General features: G+C 37.9%; 1 protein-coding gene across 1 annotated transcript in view; it reads left to right on the forward strand.

Moving 5' to 3' along the window:
* Positions 1-22,500, forward strand: part of LOC138007180 (two pore channel protein 2-like) — a 56,750-nt gene that overhangs the window by 8,062 nt on the left and 26,188 nt on the right. The window contains exons 4-17 of the mRNA XM_068853943.1: positions 2,299-2,364; positions 3,372-3,483; positions 4,103-4,219; positions 6,085-6,153; positions 7,817-7,854; positions 7,953-8,019; positions 8,570-8,599; positions 9,426-9,558; positions 11,118-11,183; positions 12,538-12,602; positions 13,658-13,755; positions 16,575-16,656; positions 17,895-18,104; positions 20,633-20,689. Of these exons, the coding sequence (XP_068710044.1) occupies positions 2,299-2,364; positions 3,372-3,483; positions 4,103-4,219; positions 6,085-6,153; positions 7,817-7,854; positions 7,953-8,019; positions 8,570-8,599; positions 9,426-9,558; positions 11,118-11,183; positions 12,538-12,602; positions 13,658-13,755; positions 16,575-16,656; positions 17,895-18,104; positions 20,633-20,689 (1,210 nt within the window). The remainder of the gene's footprint in view (positions 1-2,298; positions 2,365-3,371; positions 3,484-4,102; positions 4,220-6,084; positions 6,154-7,816; positions 7,855-7,952; positions 8,020-8,569; positions 8,600-9,425; positions 9,559-11,117; positions 11,184-12,537; positions 12,603-13,657; positions 13,756-16,574; positions 16,657-17,894; positions 18,105-20,632; positions 20,690-22,500) is intronic.

Genomic DNA, 22,500 nt, shown 5'->3' on the forward strand with positions numbered 1-22,500 from the left:
TGTGTCAATAATCAGATATAGTGCAGGAATTGTCGAGTGGACTAAAGATGGACTGAGGAAATTGGATGGCAAAACCAGGAAGTTGCTGACAATATAAACAGAGCCTTCCATCTGCAAGCCGACATAGATAGACTGTATCTGAAAAGAGCAGTGAGAGGGCGTGGATTATTAAGTGCAGAAGACTGTGTGAACATTGAAGTGGGCAGTCTGTTTAAATACATTGGAGAAAGTAAGGAAAGATTACTTCGTTTCGTATCAGATGAAAATATTCTGGAGGAGGGGCCTACAAAAATAGAAGTGTCTGAAGAGAGAATGTTTAAATACAAGAACAAAGCATTACATGAGCAATTTGAAACAGCTACAGAACAAGTAAGGGACCCAGAATCCTGGGGGTGGTTAAAAAGGGGAATACTAAAAAAAGAAACTGAAGGACTGCTAACCGCTGCACAAGACCAAGCATTAAGGACGAATAGCATTAAAAACAGGATTGATAAAGAGGATGTGTCTCTGATGTGTTGGTTATGTGGAGAACAAGAAGAGACCGTAAGTCATATTGTAGCGGAATGTAAGAAATTGGCGCAAAGAGAGTATAAAATGTGGCGACATGTTAAGGTAGGCCAAGTTATCCATTGGAAACTCTGTCAGAAATTCAACATCCCATGCAAAGACAAGTGGTATGATCATGATCCTGAAGGAGTTATAGAAAACGATCAAGTAAAGATGTTATGGGACTTCCGAATTCAAACAGACCATCAAATTGAGCATAATAGAATAAGATCATGTTATGTGATAGATATCGCGTGCTCTTTTGATACAAGAGTGCTGGAAAAAGAACAAGAGAAAATGGAAAAATACCAAGAATTAAAAAGACAGATTGGGAAAATCTGGAGCTGCCGAAAAGTAATTGTCGTACCAATTGTCATTGATGCACTAGGGACAGCAACAGAAAATAAACAACACCAAAAGTGTCTCCTAGCCCTAATAGCTCTTGAAAAATGTTGGTTTATATTTGGCGTTTTTAAATGTCAGTATTATTTCAATGAAAAGAATAACTGTCCCAATTCCGTACGTGGTTCACCGTTTAGTTTACACCTGACGAAGTCACAGATATTTTCTGGAGCAATTTACTTTTGTGATTTTAATTGATTGTTTGTTTGTCAAAATGTCTCCCTCAAATTGACCTTATATATGGCTGTAGTATGGGTATGTTTTGTCCGTGTGTAGAAACAAAAGCTTGTAATTAGGGCCGGTGGTTTTGGGGGGAAGGAGAGACCTGACCCAATCCCCTCACGTCTTTGCCGCTTGTATTTTAGAGCAAAATTCTTTTGAATTTTAATTTGTTCATGCTAATGAGGCTAGCCACTGAGGATGATTAGCAAAAACAAATCAAAGACAAAAAAAATTATTTAGTGGCCGCCATTTACGAATACTGTGTATGAGCCGAATTGTGCTAATTTTAAGAACGCTCCTGGCACCATTGGTCATTTTGTCATAACTGTTAAGAGTGAACAATAAGTTGATATGAGATCAAACATTATGAAATCTTGGCCACAACTCCATAACCAATGATTTTATTAAAAATGTTTAGTATCTTTAATTTACTTATTTATTTACCGGTACCTATTTTATTTTTCGCATAACATGTCTTGTAATTAGCTGCACAGTTGTATAAAAATGTAGCTACAGACACATGCTAAAACCCATGCTGCTCTAACATGAACACCCGAAGCGAGATTCCGGAAACACTGAACTAATAATTATTGTAGACCCACAAAAACAATTTGGCAAAGCATAAAGAATGACAAGAGCATTGGTTTGCCTAGGTGGTTTGTTTGGGATGCGGTGACATGTAAAAAAATTAATTATTTTTACTTACCGGTAATTAATTATTGTGAGCTCCTGGAAATTTGGGTTGGGCTCCTAACATTTGATTTTGGGAGCCTGAAATCCCAAAAATTTTCCTTAGGCAGCACCCTACCTCTTTCATGATAATGGTGGCCAAGTAAAATATTCTTAATTGATTTAATGCTAATAAGCCTTTTTAGCCTTGCTATGATGAGCAAATTTGTTTCAAAATGAGGGTAGTAGGTCTAATTAACATTAATGCAAAAGAATGTAAAGGCGGTCGCCATTTATAAATTTTAAAGTGGGCTTTGGGGGGAGGGAGGTGTTTTAGGAGTTAACAATCTCAACATCCACTCAAAAGCTATGTCCCCTTTATTAAAGGGAAAAAAAATTACATTAACATTGTTCTTGGCATTGCACAGGAAGTAATGCTGTTGGCTTTTATTGTTTCAGGGGATTATCATTGGTCATTTTTCTCAACCTCATGCTGGCTTTTGTTGAAAAGCCGTCATCCTTCACGTGAGTACATGTACTTTGATTTTCCAACATGCACAAATACTAACTTCTTACTAACCAAGCGCGAGGGCCGTACTGGGGAATATTGGCCCGAGGTCGTGGCAGTACGGACCGAGTGCAGCGAGGTCCGTACAAAAACGACGGAGGGCCAATATTCCCTAGTACGGCTCGAGCTAGCTTGGTTAGTAAGTAGTTTATTATATGGTTTTTTAATTACCGGGTACCTTTTGCTTTGTTTTTGCAAGCCCGTAATCGGCCCGTGGGCATTACGGGAGAATAATGTCCTACAGTTCAGTCACAATTAGCCAATCTGCAGAGCGCGTGTTATATCGGCTACAAACATAAGCCATATAATTAAACTGGTTATTGAATAGGCCATTTCCGAGTTCACGCCTGCCTCCTCTTCAAAGCGAGTCTAAGTGCGAAGTTTTTGTGATGGTAATTAGTTCTACTTTACAAACTAATTATCATAAGAAAAACTTCGCAACTCAACTGATCAGTGAGGATTTGGGATTCAAAAATAAACAATCACCGTTTTGGTCCTAAGTGACTTTTCTCATTTAAGTCAAATTGTGGCAACTTTGTTTAACCCATTGAGTCTCAATGGAGTGAAACTTCATAAATTATTGGATTTTACTCTACCCAAAGACAGATGATTAATGGGGGACTGGTCAACTTCAAAACCATACTGCTGGCTGGGGATGTGATTCTAATATAAGTCAAGTCGCTTTCCTGGAACAGTGCAAAAAGTCATTTGAATAACTATTTACACTGCAAGAAACATTTGGTTGAATAAACACAGAACTTTCTTTATAATAAATTTCAACCCCTATTTAATGGCCCGCACTCACTCAGAGAAATGGATCAAGGCTGCTTAAAGGGGACTGGCCACTTAATAGGGGTAAAAACAATTATTATAGAAAAGGCCTCATCGAGACTTTGATTACTAGCCGGCTAATAGGGGTGGCCGCTTAATTTTGTTATGATTAATTTTTAGGTCATATTTTTAGGTTAACATCTGACCCTCGTTTTCGGGGTGAGAGACCTGATCCTCCGTGTGGAGTCACTGAGGGCATAGAAATTATCTTCCTCTTGTGTTTTGTGTGTGATTTGGTTGTCAAGGTACCCTTTCTTCACTTATTTACATTGTCTAATAACAACTATAATGGCAACTCTTTACAATGAAAGAAAAGGAAAGGAAAGGAACTTTATTTAAGTGTCTAGTCGTTCTAGAGCTGGAGCGCTACTTGGGGACACTGACATGTAAACTGAAATGAACAATGAAAGTAAATCAAGTCAAATGTCGGTTTTATGATAATTTATGACTTGTGATTAAAAGTCAAAATAATATTAAGTGTATAAAAGAGAGCAATAATTTTTATAGTTCTTCAAGCTCAGGTTTGTCTACTGTAACAAATTTAAACAATACAATGTACATGTAGATTTAGCACATATCGGTTTGGGCATACAGTACATGTACTGTAACTTAGGTCTACAGGGGTATGTTAATTTTTACTGATGAAAAGCATGTCAGAGATAAAGCAATTCAATGGGTATTTCCTCAAAACTTAGATTTGGTATTAAGTGTTTGTTTATTAATTTATGATTTGATTTTCCAGTCTCCTGATAACAAAAACAAGAACAACTAACATCACAACCAGCTGTGTACATGTAGACTGTAAATAAGTTATGTATATTACTTTTAACTGCATAATATTATTCGGTTTATTTATTTTGTCAGACTCATGTTCTTGGAAGGCGGGCCTTTTTGAAGAGCAGATGGCTTCTGTCGTATTGTTGTGTACTAACAGTTTCTTTTATTGATGTGTTTGTGACTCTCAGTGCTGGATGCAATGAGGTATTTTAAAGCGAGAAATAATAAAATTATATAGATTAATTTTAGCCAAGCATAAAAGAGGAGCTCCCGGGTTGTTTATTCTTTGACTAACAATAAGTTAACCTGGCTTTAGCCTGCAATCCGATCAAAACCCAGTAGTATCTGGTCAGCAGTCAACTTTAAAAAAAAAACCAGCTGACCTCGATGAGCTTCAAACTTGAGCCCGCAATATGGTCAGGTGATACTGGTAAAGCAGATACATTGTACCTTGCTTTGACAAGACAAAGTGTCTTATTGATCATAACATGCATGTCCAGTATCAAAGATGTATGCAATTTCGTCCCCGGAGTCTGCTCTTCTTTTGGTCAGCATCAAGAACACGGACTCTATCCACTTACAACTTATGTGCAATTGTATTGAAACTCCATTTTTGTAACCGTTGACAACCACTGTTGTTTCAAATTTCTGAGCGTGCGTAGCCAAGCCGGAAGTCTGTGATTTGCGGACTTCCTGCCTTGGAAGTGGCCAGAGTCTATGTTCGTGGTGCTGACCAAAAGAAAAGCGGACTCTGAGGACGGGATTGAGTTGTACGCTGAAAATGACTGCCATGTTGGGGGTATTGATCATTATTATTAGGATGTCATTAAATTATTGGGCAATTTCATTGTGCGTGCACGCCTGCGAGCAACACCTCTAGCCATATTACATGTACCACGAGAAAAGCAAATCATTGGGTTCCCATGAGTATGGTGCTTCGCTTGGTGGGCCCTTTGCCGGAGCTCCACTATTAATAATTTGGTTTCCGCTATTTAATAATAATTTGGTGTCACTCTTGTGAGTAAAAGGGTTAAAGCCAGTAGTCACTGTGCAAAATCTGAAGATAACCTCAGACTCTCTGCCTTGATCTGCAACTCAAAGCCATCCAATTTTTTTCTGTAGTTTGTAAATTAAGTGTGCTTCTGTCATTAGTATCCACTAAATTCCCAAAAAGACTTAGATACTTACATACTAGTGTTAACATCGTTCTGTTTATATATTTCATGAAACAAAGAGTGTAAGACTTTAATTGCACGTGTACTGTACACCATGTACAGTATTGTACAGTATATCAAATGAGATTGTGTTTAACTTTAGTGCATTGGCAAGTTTTGTTGACCTTAATTCGCTTATTCATTACAACTTTACGTTATAAATTAGTTAGTAGTCTGTATTTAGCACTTATGAGTTTACCAACGGTTGCATGTAGCATCACCACAACATTTGCATGTGCACGTTTGAAAGCATAATGAGCGACCTGAACCACAAGTTGAGAAAGTTGTTGCTGCCTCTTTATAAGAGCAAGTAATAGACATGTATAATCTAAGGCATGCGTGCACTTGCAGTTTGCTGCATTGCAAGACAAATAGATTTAAGAAGAGTTTTTTTGTGGCCTCTGTGATGCAGAATTGTAAACAATTTTTGGGATTCTTAGCTATTATAATTACATGTATTACTTTTTATTACAATCGTTAAATTATACATTATTACGATTATGTAAATACCCAATTCAGCTTTCCCTGCAGTGTATTTTATAAAGTACCTACCTACCTAGAGCAGGGGTTTCATTAAGTTTTAAAGTAGAAGGGACCTTGTGATACTGAGTAAGTGGGCACCTCTATAATTAAATGTCTGGCTTTTGATCTTGAGACCTCCTTTGAGCAAAGGTGGGTACTGTATTCAGCGTAGACAGGTACTAGTACCTGGTTCCCGGCCTCCAATGAAACCCCTGATTAAAGTATCATCATAATTTATACAGACTGTATGGTGCAAGCAAAGGCTTCACAATTTTGAACAAACTGCATTATTCATCAGTTAATATGCTAGCCTTGTTAATTTCTTTGTTTTAGCATATAAGGATGCGCAGACTTCTGAGACCTTTCTTTTTGCTGCAAAATTCGTCACTAATGAAAAAGCTGGTAAGTGCTGCTGGCAGTTTTGACCTCTTGAACAGTCGTGTTGTTCAATGTTCTCTTTCTTTACGTACATACTTAATTGACCACTCCCCATGTAGGGGCTTTTCAAGGCCAATGAAACACAATCTTGACAGAACCGAACATTCAACAACTGTTAAGAATCCCAACTGGCAGGAGGATTTAGGTAGTTGGCTATTTACAAACTCGTGTAGCTGAGAAGTTGAACCAGGGACTACCAGGAACAATTATTTTAACCAGTGGCCAGAACCTGTCTTGAACCTGGGATACCTGGATATCAATGCAAGCACCCTCAACACTGGGCTGCACTGCCTCTTTTCTTTCTGTGACCTCAAATCACATCCGATTGCACAATTCACGAAAAGTCGTATAATTCACAAAAGAACACTCACAAAATAAAATATAAATCAACAAGTTTCTTAGGTATTCCTGCAAAAATACGCCATTTTAAAGACGATTTACCTTGGGAAAAGGCTAAAAAACCTTTGTCACCTTCGATTTCGTAAAAATTCGAAGTTCAAGGCGTTATTTTGCATGTCGGGGGCCTGGTACAAGTCTCATTCTTAAAGAGTCGCTGCCCTATTGGTGTAACACAAACACGCCCTTTGTTCAGATTAGCCAATCTGAATGGCTGAATTGACATATACACATCACTAAAATGGTGACATAATTGCCTTCGCTATTCACGTTAAAAGTATAGTGCAGAAGACCTTTTTTTTTTTTTAAATTTATCCCAACTAATGTCGATCAAGATGCATAATTACTGTAACAGTTCCTTTGTGTTCAAAATGTGTTAAGGGCAGCAAAAAAGTGTTTTTCTGACTCTGAAACCTTATAAAACAAGCTTAAAACTGCTCAGAAAAAAATCGCATAATTTACATTATTTATCGCATAATTGACCTTTGTAATTGCATAATCTGCCCTGAAAATTTCGGATAATTTGCATTTTTTCATCACACCCTATCAGAAGGCCTGATTATAGACATGGAATGCTTTTGGGAGCCCAATCTGGAGATCTTGCAAATACTAAAAGCTTACAGTTTTAAACAAGAGGATTATCGACAGTTTAGCTTACGTCAGATTCATAACTACATCAACCATCGATGATCAAAAAAATTGATGATCAAGTCAGGCCTCACCCATGCATGAAGTAATATACACCTGTAGTCCGTGGTGCAGTGGAGATCTGTAAAGGGATTGCATCCATCTCACTCTTTATGCATAATTTTTAGGCCTCACTTGAAATTTATTGTCTATTTGGTATAATGATCGATTGCAAGAATTACAAGTTGTAGAAAATGTAGAATCTCAAGACCTTTGGCTTACATTGTACATCTGCTCCAAAATTTGTGAACAGTTATGATGTTTGGTTACCTTTTCTTTTTTTTCTTGTGATAGATTATTATAACAACTTTTACCAGTTCTTTCTAGTTTAAAGTCGTAAATATTATTATGATGGTTACTGGTACTTGGCTAACTGCTACATAACTTTATGGTCAAAAAGGAACCACATTAAGTGACTGTCCTTTATGAAATCAATGAAATTGGATTTCTGAATAATTATACAGTATTTTTAAAAATATAATTAAATTGTGGAAATCCTTTTGACATGTCATTTCTATTTTAACAAGTGTGTACTGTTTTGCAGCTACGTGCCATCAAACGAACTGTTCCTGAAATACTCAGGTAATATATTGTTGTTTATCAAAAATAAATTCTAATGAATAGAGACAAGATTATGTCATTCATAATAATTACCGGTATGAACTTTCATTAAATTTCAGTGTGCTTTTTCTTCTCCTGCTCCACTTGTGGTTCTTCGCAATGTGTGGGATGCTATTGTTTCCACAGGTGAGTTAATACAAGAAGTGCTCTTAAAAAACCTTTGTTTAATTAATAACTATTTCCCTAATTGATAAATTATTGTAATTATATAATGGTTGGAAAAAAATTCACCCAAAGTGACCTGTGCGAAATTTTGGTCATTATCGAGCTTTTTACAAAGTTGTGGTCAATATCCATGTGCACTTTTAAAGTGATGGGGACGAAAGGATAAATTAAGAGACATTTTATCTCATCCCTTTAATTACCCTGGGGATGGCCTGCTATAATAATGAATAAATGTAGTTGGGTATGAAGTTAAATTGGCCTCTGAAAATAGTCCACAACACGCATTAATCACTGTTGATCAGTATGCAGAATTAAATGAGTGCTCTTTGGCAAAATGGCAAGAAAAAGATGCGTACCCAGACCTCACTTTTGTTGTTTTACCTGAAGTAAAGTTATTATTCTTAGGTGACTAGAAAAATGTGCATTTATTTTAACGTAAATAAAACTTATTTTTTGCTTTTTTCCACTAATAAGATTTTTTCTTTTTTTGTTTCATTCTTAAATGGTGAAGGAATCTGGAGGAAAAAACAGTACCCTTTTGGTATAGTACCTTGTGTATTTTTGTTAGATCCTATCAGATTCATTGTATGGAACAAAAAAAAATATCTTGTTGGGAGTTTCACATTTTTTTAGTTTCTGGTTGAACACTTGGAAATTTGACATGCCGTCTGTGCTGTTGACAGCAAAAGCTTCAAGGATACTAGCGATATTAAGGTTTTGAAAAATCACATGATTAGGGGAGCCTAAAATAGAGGGACATGATTCATATGACAAGTTACATGAATATGCTGGATAAGTTTGGAACTCAAATTTGGCAGTTCCAGGTTGTTTCGTGTCCTGAAACTGGAAATCTTTTTGCCCACCCCTAATGTGGTATTCAGTCAAGCGGGCATGGCAAAACCATGCAGTCATAAAGCTGAGTACATGTATGATAACATAATTATGTTGTGCATTAAAAACTCTAAGAGTGAGAAAGTGAAAGACTTGTAGGATGTCATGAAAACAACAGTTTTCAGCTGAAAGAAAATGGTTACCACCGAGAAATAAATTACATTAGGGGAGTAAAACTCTCTTTTATCACAGTATTATATATTTAGCTGAAAAGGTAGAAATGACAAGGCCTTGAGATTTGAAAACTTATCTGCCATTATAGTTTTAATTAAGAACATTACACGTTCCAGGCCACAACAAACAGTTTCTTTCAGTAGCTGGATGTTGAGATTTTCCTCTCTTTTTTCTTGAAATCATGCTGGTTCACATAAATATTTGTAGGGCAAAACATGAGGATCATTCATGGAAAGCTTTAGGGATTTAAAGTGATCGTTAGATTCCAGGATTACCTATGTGGTGTATGTGTTACTTCACAGGAAATTGAATGCAGTGCAGAGCGGATGAGAGCTGAGATCGGCGCTGAATGTGAGGGGTATCATTATTTTTCCAAACTGGAAGTTTCACTTAGAAGTCTCCTGGTTCTGCTAACAACAGCTAATAACCCAGATGGTTAGTAATGAGCATGAATAAAAATTAATTTCTACAAGAAAGACTCTGTGGTTACTCTGCACCTTCCTGGATGTTTCGCTGAGCATGAGGTTGTTGGTGCAGATCAAGACCCCTGTGGGACCAGCAACTCTCAGGCTCTTAAAAACTGGAGAAAGGGCTGTCTTCTTCAACAACTGCAAATGATTAAACTTTTGAGTCTTTTCGGCTAAGCCATGTTATACATGTAAACCTTCAAAGTGCTACGATCGATGATCAAATTTTAATCCCTTGAAATGTCAGGTTTATCACATACAGTAAAATTCTAGGAAAGATTAAAAAAAGCGGTTGCCATTTGGAAATTTCGCCATTGGTTCTGAGATATTTGAAAAATGTGTCAAATATGCAAATGAGAGGAATGATGACATCATTCACTCAACCTAATATGACATCCAGTATATAAAATTAATAGAGCTATCTCAGTCAATTTGCAGCAGTCAGACCACTGAAACTCGACAGGCTAATAGTTCTACAGGCAACCCACCTATGGCTATAAAGAAACTGGTTCCCATGGCAACTCACTCTTTTCCAGTCCCCTCCAACCTTCTTTCAATATTAGCTAGACAAACATTTAACAAGGCCACAAACGAGACTTACACATATCTATATGCTTGCAGGATCATGCAGATGAGGCACCATTGGCAAATATGAAAATAGAACGCCAAAGGTGGCCAGCAAAGTCTGTTGCCATAGTAGCAAAACAGGTTATGCTCATATTGTGGAGCAGGTCTACTAGAATCTTTAACTGCAAAGAATCAAGCATTTTTGATACAAATTGGCTGAGATATCTTTTTTCACATATTTGATCAAAATTCAATGAAGTTTATGTCATCTGTTGGCTTATTTGCAAATTTTGAAAAGTTGAATATCTTTGGAACAAAAATAAATATTTGAAAATAGTAAACAGCATTCTTTTTCTCGAAGACTACATACTTATGTCTTATAAAAATAATGGCATAGATAGGGAGGATGCGAATTTTGTCGTAGTAGCACAACCTTTATAATTTGTCATTTAAGATAACACTGACAGATGTCAAAGAACCCATGCACTGTTCACAAAGACTAGGCCATAGAGTTTCTGATGTTATGGTCTGTCTTTGTTTGTCCCTTAATTCTTATTACTCTTCAATCTTAAGGGACTTACTGGTATGTTAGAGAACTGTTTCTGCTAATGCCAACATTGTTGTTGGTGTTTTGCCCTCCCCCTTGGACATTTTGTGACTGCTATCAAAATGAACATTTTATTTTCATCTCTGGTTTATTAGTGGCAGAGGCAACATAATGCAAAGTTTGTGGCATCTGGTTCACTAGTGCATTTGTGGTAGAAAAGACACTTGATAACCTAACAACAAGCTGAAATAAACCAATTTGAAAAATCTAGTACTTGGCTTAGTTTAGTTTATCGGGCTAATGAATGCGTGTTAAATTCATACATGTAGGTGACAACTGAAGATTGAAAGACTTTCTGTCACTAATTATTGCATTTGATGCTCATGCTGAAAGGTGCTTTTTTTTCTTTGCAGTGATGATGTTTGCATATATGAAAAACAGATTTTATGCTATTTTCTTTATTACGTTTACCATGATAGGTAAGTATCTGCGTAAACATTAATATTTTTGTTTTTGGTAGGCACTCAGTGTGTGTTGTGTCCCCACGATGAACTCTTGTTAACTTTGTGATTGGTAGTGTATATATTGCATTGAAAATGGGATCTTTAAAATTGAAGTTGACATGCTACTCTACAGAGATACTGTGTATCCTGTAGTTCACAGTTTGTAGTATGAACGTTTTTACCTTTGAAAAGCTTCCCATATTCATAAATAATTTATTTCCATCTATTTTCCCTTTTTCTCTTTCTCTTTTTCTTCAAACCATGGTAACTATTCATGGGCAAATTATGTAATAATTTTATGCAGTCCATAAAAAATATCACATGGCCTGAGGTGGACACGAAATACAGTACTTGTTAAGGACGGTGCCTACTATTGTTATTGCGCATATGTTCTGCCCATCTCTACATACTCGGGATCCCTATCCAGGGTTTCAATAAGTTTTTTAGTAAACGGCTGGTTTTGTGAAATAGGAGGCTGTGACCCCTTTTTCCCAGGGAAGTCTTGGGGAAGATCTTGGAAATGGCATTTCCAGCAATCTGGGCATCAACATCAGTCACAAATATTTATTAACACGTAGCTGTACGTGGCCTGGTTAGAGGGCAGCGATTGTGATCGACCAGTCTTTCTCCTTTATTTGATCCAAAATGGCAGACTGCAAAGAATCGCGTTAGCGAGTGGCTAAAGCGAGTGCAAATAACTAAGGAATTCATGAAAAACATCCAACGTCCAAAACGGAGCAGAACATACATCAAAAGGTTCCTTGATATTCTAGTTGTTTTATTGAATTAAAATAAATTGAAATGGTTTGAACTGAAACGGTGAGAATCTTGTCATTTATCGAAAAAGTAGGCGGCGGCGATAACTTAATAAATAATAATAATAATAATAATAATAATAATAATAATAATAATAATTTTATTTATTCTGGTAAAAGACCAGTCAGTCAATCAACAATCAGCAAAGTAGCCGGCGGAATTGGCCGGTTGTTTCTAATGAATCCTCGACCTTTTCTTGGTTTGCATGTGACGTCACAAAAAATAAAATACAAAACTGAAGAGCCTTTTGAGTTTTTATCTCGATCAGCTACAAGAGGTTTTAAAAATACATCTGTTTGCATGTTTTCAGCTCGGTACTGTGCTTCGTTTCGAAAATAGAGCAGTTTGAATTGGACTTTTAGATGAGGTGGTAGATCTTTCCAAATGTTAATTACCATTGTTAAAGTTCTACGTGTAGCAGTGAAAAATGCTGTGTCTAAAGTTAATTGTTTTGAACTGAGTGCTACTGTTAATGGACTGCTGATCTCTTTTCACGTAATTTTCTTTTTCTTAGGACTTTATTTCATCTTAAATTTGTTAACGGCCATCATTTACAATCAGTTCAGAGGTTACTTGACCGTAAGTTTGGTTTGTTCTTGTTTTTCCTCAAAGTTAAACAGTGAACATAGGGATCAGGCGTACAGTATGCTTAAAAAATGGGCAAAAAGTAAATGTAAAAAAACCTGGGTCAATTGTTTTCTTGACATTAACATATCGATTTCACGAACCAGTTTTATTTTTGTCTTACACGCAGCAATAGAACTTTTTGAATGATGTCGGGGCGGGGCGGGGCGGGGAGGAACACCCGTTCTCTTTTTGTTGTCGTTCGCTGGACTGACGAGTACGGGAAAAGAGACCTTTGTCATGGGTCGAAACTCACTTTGATGCAACCGCCGTCCGCAACCTTGGACGGCACTCTTCCAACCGCATATGCCCCATGATATATTTGCTGACTGTGACTTGAGCCCACTGTGTCCCGCGCATTCCTTTACAGTGATTACCGTGGAACGAAATGATGTAACGAAGATATCGTTGACGTCACCAATTGTCATTAACATACCAACCAGAGCCTTATTGGCTGTCGAAAGGGTCTTTTGTTCCTGTGGTTGGTACATTTGAATAACAAAAACAATGTTTGTATACAGATATCATCCCTATGTGAAATGAATCATATATTGAACCGCGGATATGAAATCAAGTGAAGCCATGATCCTCGCAATTATTAACGCAATTTTAGCAATTGCGTAGAGAAGCCTGAGAGATTCAGGACTCACAACGGGGCTCTTTGTTCAGTGAGCCCGCACAACATGTGAAGGATATCACGTGGAGATTCGGTCGCTAAGTAACCGCCGCGCATGCTCAAAACTGTAAGTTTCAACCCATGGCAGAGGTCTCTTTTCCAGTACTCCTCAGCCCAGCGATCGCAAAAGAAGACAGACCTCTGCTAACATGGAAGCGTCAGCCCTTCTTAAGAGCGAAGTGCGAACAAAAGGCTAACGCTTGAAACTTCAGCTTACGAAACACTTTTATGGCGGTTAATATACTTTTATCAACTCGTTTGATAAACCCAATTTCCTGCAAGGTGCATAAGCGGAATACTGATGTAGCAAAGTTTCTGTGCCTTTTATTTACAGAGTTCACTCCAAGCAAGCTTCTTCCGCCGTAGAGTCGGAATTAGAGCGGCGTTTGAGGTCCTACTTCAAATACAAGATCCTGATAGTGACCAGCCTTTGTGAGTGCAAGCTGTCACTTTTAATTGCGTTTGGACAAAGTATAACGCAGTTCATAATCCTGGGCTTCCTGTGGTTTCAAGGGTGACCTTTTTGTGATTCTGCATTTTCTACGCCATTTTGAATGGCGTCATACGTCAGATGCGCAAAGACTATCGCGCAACTCGTGGGTTTTTTGTGTTGTTAAGTTAATGAAAGCTTGACACTGAGTTAACGTGACCTGTCAAACTAGGTACGGTCTAGAAAAAGTATCTCTAAATTACGAAAACTTTTCCCCAAGAATTCGATAATAATTGCCGTTTTGTCCAGTTCCCTGTTAAAATGTGACAAGAGAACTTTGAAGTTGCCTCTTTCGTGACTTGGAGAGCGCCATCTTGGATATGACGTGTTATGACGTAGCAATAGTCAACAAACGTGTTCGACCTTACCAAGTTCTTCGATCCCCGATCACTTTCTTATTCTTGTGTGACCTTTCTGCTTCGAGAAATTCAAATGTAAGATGAACTATGGTAAACAGTCTTGTGGTTCAATAGGTAGTAGGCCATGTAAGGCATAAGTGCGGCAGAAGCTCAAGTCACTTCAAAATAGTTATAGATTTTCTAGTCAATCAAACTAGGCGGCAAAAATCAGCTAGAGCAAATGTAAAAGACAAAAACCTTGAACATGCGACAAAGAAATATTCGACAAGCGTACCTTTCACTTTCCTTCAGCGACAGCCGTCTTCGATGCTTTATCAAACGTATGTGTTTGCTTCCACACGGGGAAGCGTTTAATTTAGAATAAGCCGACGAAACTTTCAGATGTTGCTCAATACACGGAGTAAGGCTTTTTCACATCAACAATTACCGCTGTTGGGGTGTACGCTTTCGAGAGGGATGAAACTAGACACATGTCTAGAATTGAGAACACATATAAGAAAAAAACCGAAGCTTACACCGGAAAATTAAAATTTTAAGAAAAGTTGGCCGGCGAAAATAAAACGAGGATGGGTTCCTCAAACGTGAAAACCTGACTGCTATATTGTGTACAAAAATTTGGTTTATCAACGGAGTTGATAATGTAAATTGACCACCGTACAGAGATTAATCTCTGTACGGTGGTCAATTTACATTATCAACTCCGTTGATAAACCAAATTTTTGTATACTACTTCCCCACCGACGCAGCACCACAGTTTCTTTAGAAACTACCCCTTCATTGCTATATTGTCTGTTCGGGTCTGTCATTTTACCAAGGATGACTTCAAGCGGGATCTTCAGGTATATGAATATTGCAATTGGTCTTGGTGACATTCGCTTCATACGGAAATCTCAGTCAACTAGTCCAAAATATAATTATATTGGAGCGAGAAAACTGAATCAAGCCATATATAGACTTTCACTGTTATGCGGATTTTTCGCGCGTTGCTAAGGAAGTAAAATGTTACTGTTCTCACAAGCATAATTGCATAAATCACAGCACAAACTATTGTTAGACTCCGAGCAGTCCCCTTTTTTTCCTCAGATCACGCGAGCAAAAGCGCCGACAAAATTATGCAAATTATTAAAGCGAACTAGGAAGGATTGGAGAGAGGAGCCCGCCCGTGTTTCTCTCGGGTTGCGGCTTCCTCGTTCACTCGATCAATCGCGCGCTACGCGACGCGCTACGCTCTACAGAAGTTAGAGAGACTGCTCGCAGTCTAACTATTGTTTGCATCCAAGGTTTTTCCTCGCCCTTCCTCGCTCTTGTTTTCAGATCAACTGCGCATGCATGCGTAAACGAACTGACTTCCGGTTTGAGAAAAAGCTAAATTTCCGGCGTTCTTTAAATTGTATTATTATTATTTTTATATGGCACGTTTCACCACCACATACAGAATATAGCTAAAAATTCATCTTTTCAAATCACCTTTTTTTGAAATGTCATGGGTACTTCAGTATCGTTTATCTCAAATCACTGATTAAATATCCAGTAGTAAATGCAGAAGAGAAGGACTGTCAGGCTCAAAACTGGCTTCCACTTTTTCAAAAAACAAACCCAATTATTGCCGAAAAATGCATGGCTACCTCCTATTTTCATTTCACATTCCAATGACCCAAAGTAAGATCTACTTTTTTGCATAGTCATCCGGGGAAAAGTTCTTCTTATTAGGTGGCACCGACCTTAACTTAAATACACGAAAACCACGAGGTGCGCGATAGTCTTTGTGCATCTTAAGTATGACATCATTCAAAATGGCGCAGAAAATGCAAACGGTCGACGAAAAATCTCAAAAAAAGGTCACCCTTGAAACCACTGGACCCCCAGGATTATGAACTGCGTTCGCCTTCGTCGAACGCAATAAGTAGAGGTTTTAATCTGGCCCTGCTCAAAACACAAACAACGCCGACATTTTATTCATATTTCAATGGTGCCACACGCCTTCCACTCGTTAACGTTTTAATTGCAACAGTAGAGCAAGACTGTCATCTCCTTTGTTATCACAAACCCAGCTGACTTAATGGTTGTAACTAACACAAAATTATATTTTCTGGGTCTGATGTTTCAACTGATATCCATCTGCGAGCCAGCTATCGATGCATGTCATTTATGCGAGGCACATTGAATCAGTTCTATTAGGTTTAGATTCAGAAACTTGATGCTAACTTAAGTCTAAATTGAGCTGTTAAAAGGTTTAGGCTTAGATTAGTTATCAACATAACTTTTGGTTTGTCACTCGCATGGATCGTTGGCTCGCTTTGTGTCCTAACTCAAATGGCTTATGCTGCCTTGCTGTTGTAAAGCGAAACAATAACATCGTTTTTTAGTCTTATTGTTCATATGTGGTGTAATTCTCGTTACAGGGGCACAGTCAGCACTGAACATGCTAGACAAGCCATTCAAAAAGCAAAGATAGGTACAACAGGCGGGCAACTAGTGCGAAATGTAAGTAATGCTTTGCTCAGTTTGTGCAGAGTTAACTCTGGTTTGTGCTACTCGCAAATTTCGTGATGCAAGCGTTGGCCTTGCTAACGAATAAAGCGGAAACTGAGAATTGTTATCGATTAATTCGCTCAGTATTACTCATGTAATCGAATATGCTGGTTAAAATTTGCTTCGGTGCGTTTTTTTTTTCTGCATTAGGAAGCAAATGTCGTGAGCATCAAACCAAGTCGAAGTTAATGAAAAGTAACTTTAAGTTGACGCAAACTTTCATCATATAAATTCGACATTTTAAATTGAGTCATCACATCATGAAATAAAAATTATAAATAGGCCATTTTTCCGAATTCATGTCTGCCTCCTCTTCAAAGCGAGTATAAAGTCTCTTTTAAACAAGGTTTTATTCTTATGTAAATTAGAACTAATTACCGTCACAAAAACTTCTCACTTCGACTAGCTTTGAAGAGGAGACAGGCATGATCTCAGAAATGGCCTATTGAGTCGACTGTTTGTCTTCTTTCAGTATCTGCACAAAGATTTTCTGCCTTTGTTTAGTTTGTAGAGATAAATCGAGTGCAATTTGGAATAAATAAGGCTGAATAAATTTTTTGAGAGAGGAACAAAATTTCCATGTGCTTATTTAATACAAGTTGCATGAGAAAAATCATGCCATTACTTATTAATGATATACTGGCCAAATTTCCCCTCCCCTTTATTGCACTGATTTCAACTATCCGGCTGCACTAGTTTCACTTTTCTGCACTCTCTTTGGGATTAATTGACGTGCTCTCAGCCAATCAACACGCTGAAATTTATATTATTAGCTTTGTAATGCTTGATGATTGGCTTAAAAATCTCATACCTTAATTTCAACCAATCAGTGGCAAAAGCAAGACTCGTTCGCATTTTCCCGCTCTTTCTGCTGGCCGCAAAATTGATTTGATTGTCCCTCTTACGAACGGGAAAAAAAAACGAGGATTTGTAACTTAAGGACAGACCGAAGAAACGAGAATAGTAAGATACTGGTTATGTACATGTCTCTGAGGTAATCATACGAGCGGAAAGGAAAATGCGTCAAAATCCTAAAAGCGAATAAATTTTATTGAATTTTTTTAAGTCTAAAAGTTAACTTCATGTAGCTGAAGGAAAAGAGGAAATGTCCTTCTGGTCTATCTCAAATAATGCTCACCTATAATAAATTGGTTTATTTTTACGGCCTACCATTCCTTTTTGTTTTTCAGGCTTTAGCTCAAAACTCCACTGGTCATCTCAGTGCCAGAGAGTTCCAAGACCTGTTCGATGTGCTTGACAAGGGGACCAAAAGACGACAGAGGCCAGCTATGAGTTATGTACAGAACAGTATAATGAGAAAGATTCAAATTCTCGTCTCACAGAAGTTTTTTGACTACGCGAGTGACTTTGTGGTTGCAGTCAACGTCCTTGTTGTGTCCGTAAGTATTCGAGATTCGTTCACCTTACAATACAGTACAGTTGTCGTCCCCGATTAGCCTGGCGAATTCCTCCTTGTTTTGCATGGTTCGTTGAACTTGTTGACAGCTGAAGAGTTCAGTTTTAAGATTTTGCATCAAGGGTCACGATAGTATACTTTTTCTTCGGTTTAGCGAATAACATGCATTTGACGAGATTGTTGTTGTCATACCTACACGTCTGTGCCGTGTATCGAAGGCATTGCACTGTTAGGAAATCCCGCAGTGTTGGTGTTTCTACCAGCCTCTCGCAATCCGCATTCGAATATTTCAACACGAAATCGTCCTTTAGAGAGAGAGGAACCTGCTCCAAGAAATCGGTGAATTGAACTACTAAAGAACCCATGACCTTTGTTTAGCGCCTTGTTGGCCGATTATTCGCCTTCAGTCGTCTTCGCCCTATTCTTCTCGATTAACGAAGAAATCGTGAGGTAAATTAGTTCAGGAGCATTTGATTTCTGGCATAAAAGAAAACAAAAGATTAACAAGTTGATGTCAGTTTTTCATGCCTCTGTCCTGTTATTGATCATGAATTTCGTCATAACATTGTCAAAGTATACAAAAATTTGGTTTTACCAACGGAGTTGATAAATGTAAATTGGCCACCGTACAGAGCTTCTAAAAGCTGACGTTTCGAGCGTTAGCCCTTCGTCAGAGCGAATCGAGGAATTATAACGAAGGGCTAACTCTCGAAACGTCAGCTTTTAGAATCTCTGTACGGTGGCCAATTTACATTTATCAACTCCGTTTATAAAACCAAATTTTTGTATACTACTTCCCCACCGACGCAGCACCACAGTTTCTTTAGAAACTACCCCCTTCATTCATTGTCAAAGTAGCTGTGGATCCAAGAGGCGATAGCCGAAATTCATGATGACGAAATTAATTGTCAATAACAGGACAGACGCTTGAAAAACTGACATCAATTTGTTTTTTGCAATAACAAAAAGGCAGAGGGTCAAGATTAAGTCAAAACACGAAAAGAAAGCGAGACAAAAATGCGAGAAACTTCAATCTGACGCGAGCAATATCGCGTCACTACCGCATAAATTATAAATTTGTGTGTCTGTCCGCTTATTGGCAATAAAAATTAGCCAGGTGCAGCCATTGTAAAATTTATTACTGAATCTACGTCATCAGCAGCTGATCAAGACATAGTTAACCCTTTAAGCCCCGAGGGGTTCCCCATTGACGAGTAAAATCGTCTGGCGTTAGACAGAGTAAAATCTATAAGTGCCATTTGGCACTATCGGGGCTGAAAGGGTTAAACGGGGACATAGTTTTTTCACGCTGTTAGCTTAACCCTTTAAGCCCCGAGGGGTTCCCCATTGACGAGTAAAATCGTCTGGCGTTAGACAGAGTAAAATCTATAAGTGCCATTTGGCACTATCGGGGCTGAAAGGGTTAATAGAGGGGAATGGTTTGGAAGCTCGGCAAACATCAAAGGAGCAAACAAAGATGCCAAGATTTAGGTTGGAAAGTCCACGACCGTGCACAATCTTTTCTTTTGCGCTCATACTCTATGCATGAATTACGTAACCAACACGTTTCTATTGGTTAGTTCCTCAGTACGGAGTAAACAACTATTATGTTTTGTGCACAGTCAAGACCAAAAAAAAGAACAAAAACCTACAACAAAGAAATTTGTCGGGTTTCATATAACCATTCCCCTCTATTAACTATGATCAAGAGGAGCCTCTATCTCTCCTAATTCCTTGCGTTAACCCTTTCCCAATTAACTTTATTTTAGGAACAAGTTTTTTTTCCCGTGAAAAGTATCATAATGCCCTTTACGCTGAGATAGCTCCGTTTTGATTGGCTTTTACAACAGTACGAGTGCTGAATCTCCCAAGGGGGATGTTTTGTAAAGAAATCTACTCGGGATAGAAGATGTGGAAGATAGAGGCTGCCCTTAATAGTCCTTTTGCAACTAACGATCACTTGGTACAAAATCCGCCATGCTGGAGGGCAAGCTCATTATTATTCCCCCACTGGGACATTAAAACAAAGAGACCTGAACCAGTCAAGCTTGATTTGCCTTTGTTTTAATGTCCCAGTGGGGGAATAATAATGAGCTTGCCGTCCAGCATGGCGGATTTTGTACCATGTGATCGTTAGTTGCAAAAGGCCTATTGATGAGCTCCTTACCTCACAAACCTGCAATTTGAACCCCCTCTGCCCCCTCCCCCCTTCCTTTTTAATCAGCGGATAGAGTTAATTACCCAAATAAAAATTTTTTGAAGAAATCGTGTTTTGCTTAAATCGACTTTTTTTCGCCAAATGCTGTGTTGGTCATGTATATTCTGTTAAGAAGAGCATTGCAATCTTTTTTAATAGTCTGAGTATCCTTACAATTTATGATATTTTACAGTGAACTCTTTTAGGAATTTTTGTGGGTGATAATTTTACGACTTCGCCTTCTCTAAAACTCCGAAGTGGAGTCTCTTTCTTTTATACTATTTGTCTTAAATCTCATTTTTGTTTTCTTACAGGTCTTATTAGAATACGAGCAAGATACAATATGGGAAAACCCGAATTCAGTTTTAGGGGTAAGTTTGGATTATGACAGGAAAATAGCCCAAGTTTTTTGTTCATCCGCAATCTCAACTCAACACCCAATCGGACTTTAGTCGCGTTTTTATCTAATCCGAACCGCAAACGTTCAGTGCTGTCATTGCCCATTTTTTGCTTCATTATTGAAAGAAATGGTTTTTCAGTGAAGGGTTTGATGCCGAACACTGGAACCAAACGGTAAACACTGATCGATAACGGCTAACGCTGAAACCAAACGGCAAATTCTCTGGGACTTTTTCGGGCTGGATATCACAGAAGGAATCGAACACCTTCGGTGAATCTGTGTTTACAATTTTCTGGCTATTTATAATTTTATTTATTTGTACTCAACTCTGTACAGTCTTCAGGTAAAACAATTTGAAATTTGATTAATTCTTGTTAGTCAAAAATTATTCGAAAGAAAGCTTGTTGCTCGTTTTCTTGCTTCATTATTGGAAGAAATGGTTCTTCAGTGAAGGGTTTGATCCCGAACACTGGTGGGAAATTTCAGGAAATTTATTTAGTTGCGTGTGGTGTTTGACACGGCGTATGTTGCTTGTTTGAGTGCTCGCACTGAAATGGGAATTTTTTTCTTCCATGTTGTTTGTTTCAAAAAATGTTTGGCTGGAAAATGTTTTTGTGAGATTTTTTCTGTTTTCGTGGATTTATCATGTTCGAACTTAACTACTTTGCATATGTGGGTTGATATTTTATATGCGAGTTTTTTTCACAAAGATGACAAGAACTTTTAGGCATTTTGTTTTTCAAGTGTTTTTTCTTGCAAATGATTAAAAGGTCGCCATGGTTTTGCATAGTTTTGCGTCAGAAAGTATTTGTTTAGTCATTCTAGTGTAAAATGAGTTTATTTGGGAAGCCAATAATATATTTTTAACTGGTTCCTGGTTAACCCAATTTATTGCTACCACTTACTAGTGGGAAGATTGCTGACATTACTCGTTAACACTAAGATTTTTCAATAATGTTTCGCTTTAATCTAACACAACACCATTCAGATAGTAAAAAAATCTTCATTTCTATTAACCACTTCCTTCGCTTTTGTGTTTGTCTGCATCGGTGCACCAGTGTTACACAATCTAAATGGCCATCTCAGATGATTATCCGAGTCATCCAACCATGCATGCACCGTATTTAGGTCTAAGCACCCATTTTGAACAGTGCTGATAAACTGTGTTTAAGTCTAAACGCCCATTCTATTAAATCAACAAGAGGCTACAAGTAGCCTATACTCGGGCCTGCAAAAGTACAGTGAGTGGTGTATGGTTAATTTAGCGCTAAAGAAAAGAACAGAGAGAAGTTTGTCCTTCTCACATCGGCCTTACATTGCGATTCTCATGATGTTCGACTGTGTATGTAGTGAATACCCGGACCCAGATTATCTTCATTACAGATGGTGACAATGACCACTGGACCATGGAAACGAGGTAAAAATAGTGTATTTATGCCAAAGTGGCTAAGTCTGACATTGTTTTTTACTGATCGATGGGTATTCTTGCTCAGTGTTTGAGAAAGGAAACGCTAATTGAACGGCTTAAGATGAAACGAAATGACTCGTCGAAACATCTTTTGCAGAAAAAAATGAAAGAGAAACGAAGGTGAGATGTGAAAACATCTTTCCAAGATGACCAAACTTTCGTGCAGTGGTGCACGTAAAGGTTACTTTGTCACGTGCGCGACACGTGAAGATGTGCACTATATCTCGACACTTGAAAATACTTCCAGAAGTGCAAAAGTTCCTTGAGGCCATACCAAATGAATCCATAGCACGAGAATCAAATATTTAAAATAT

This window comes from Montipora foliosa, chromosome 6 (assembly GCF_036669935.1).
Source record: "Montipora foliosa isolate CH-2021 chromosome 6, ASM3666993v2, whole genome shotgun sequence".
In the NCBI taxonomy this organism is placed as follows: Eukaryota; Metazoa; Cnidaria; class Anthozoa; order Scleractinia; family Acroporidae; genus Montipora; species Montipora foliosa.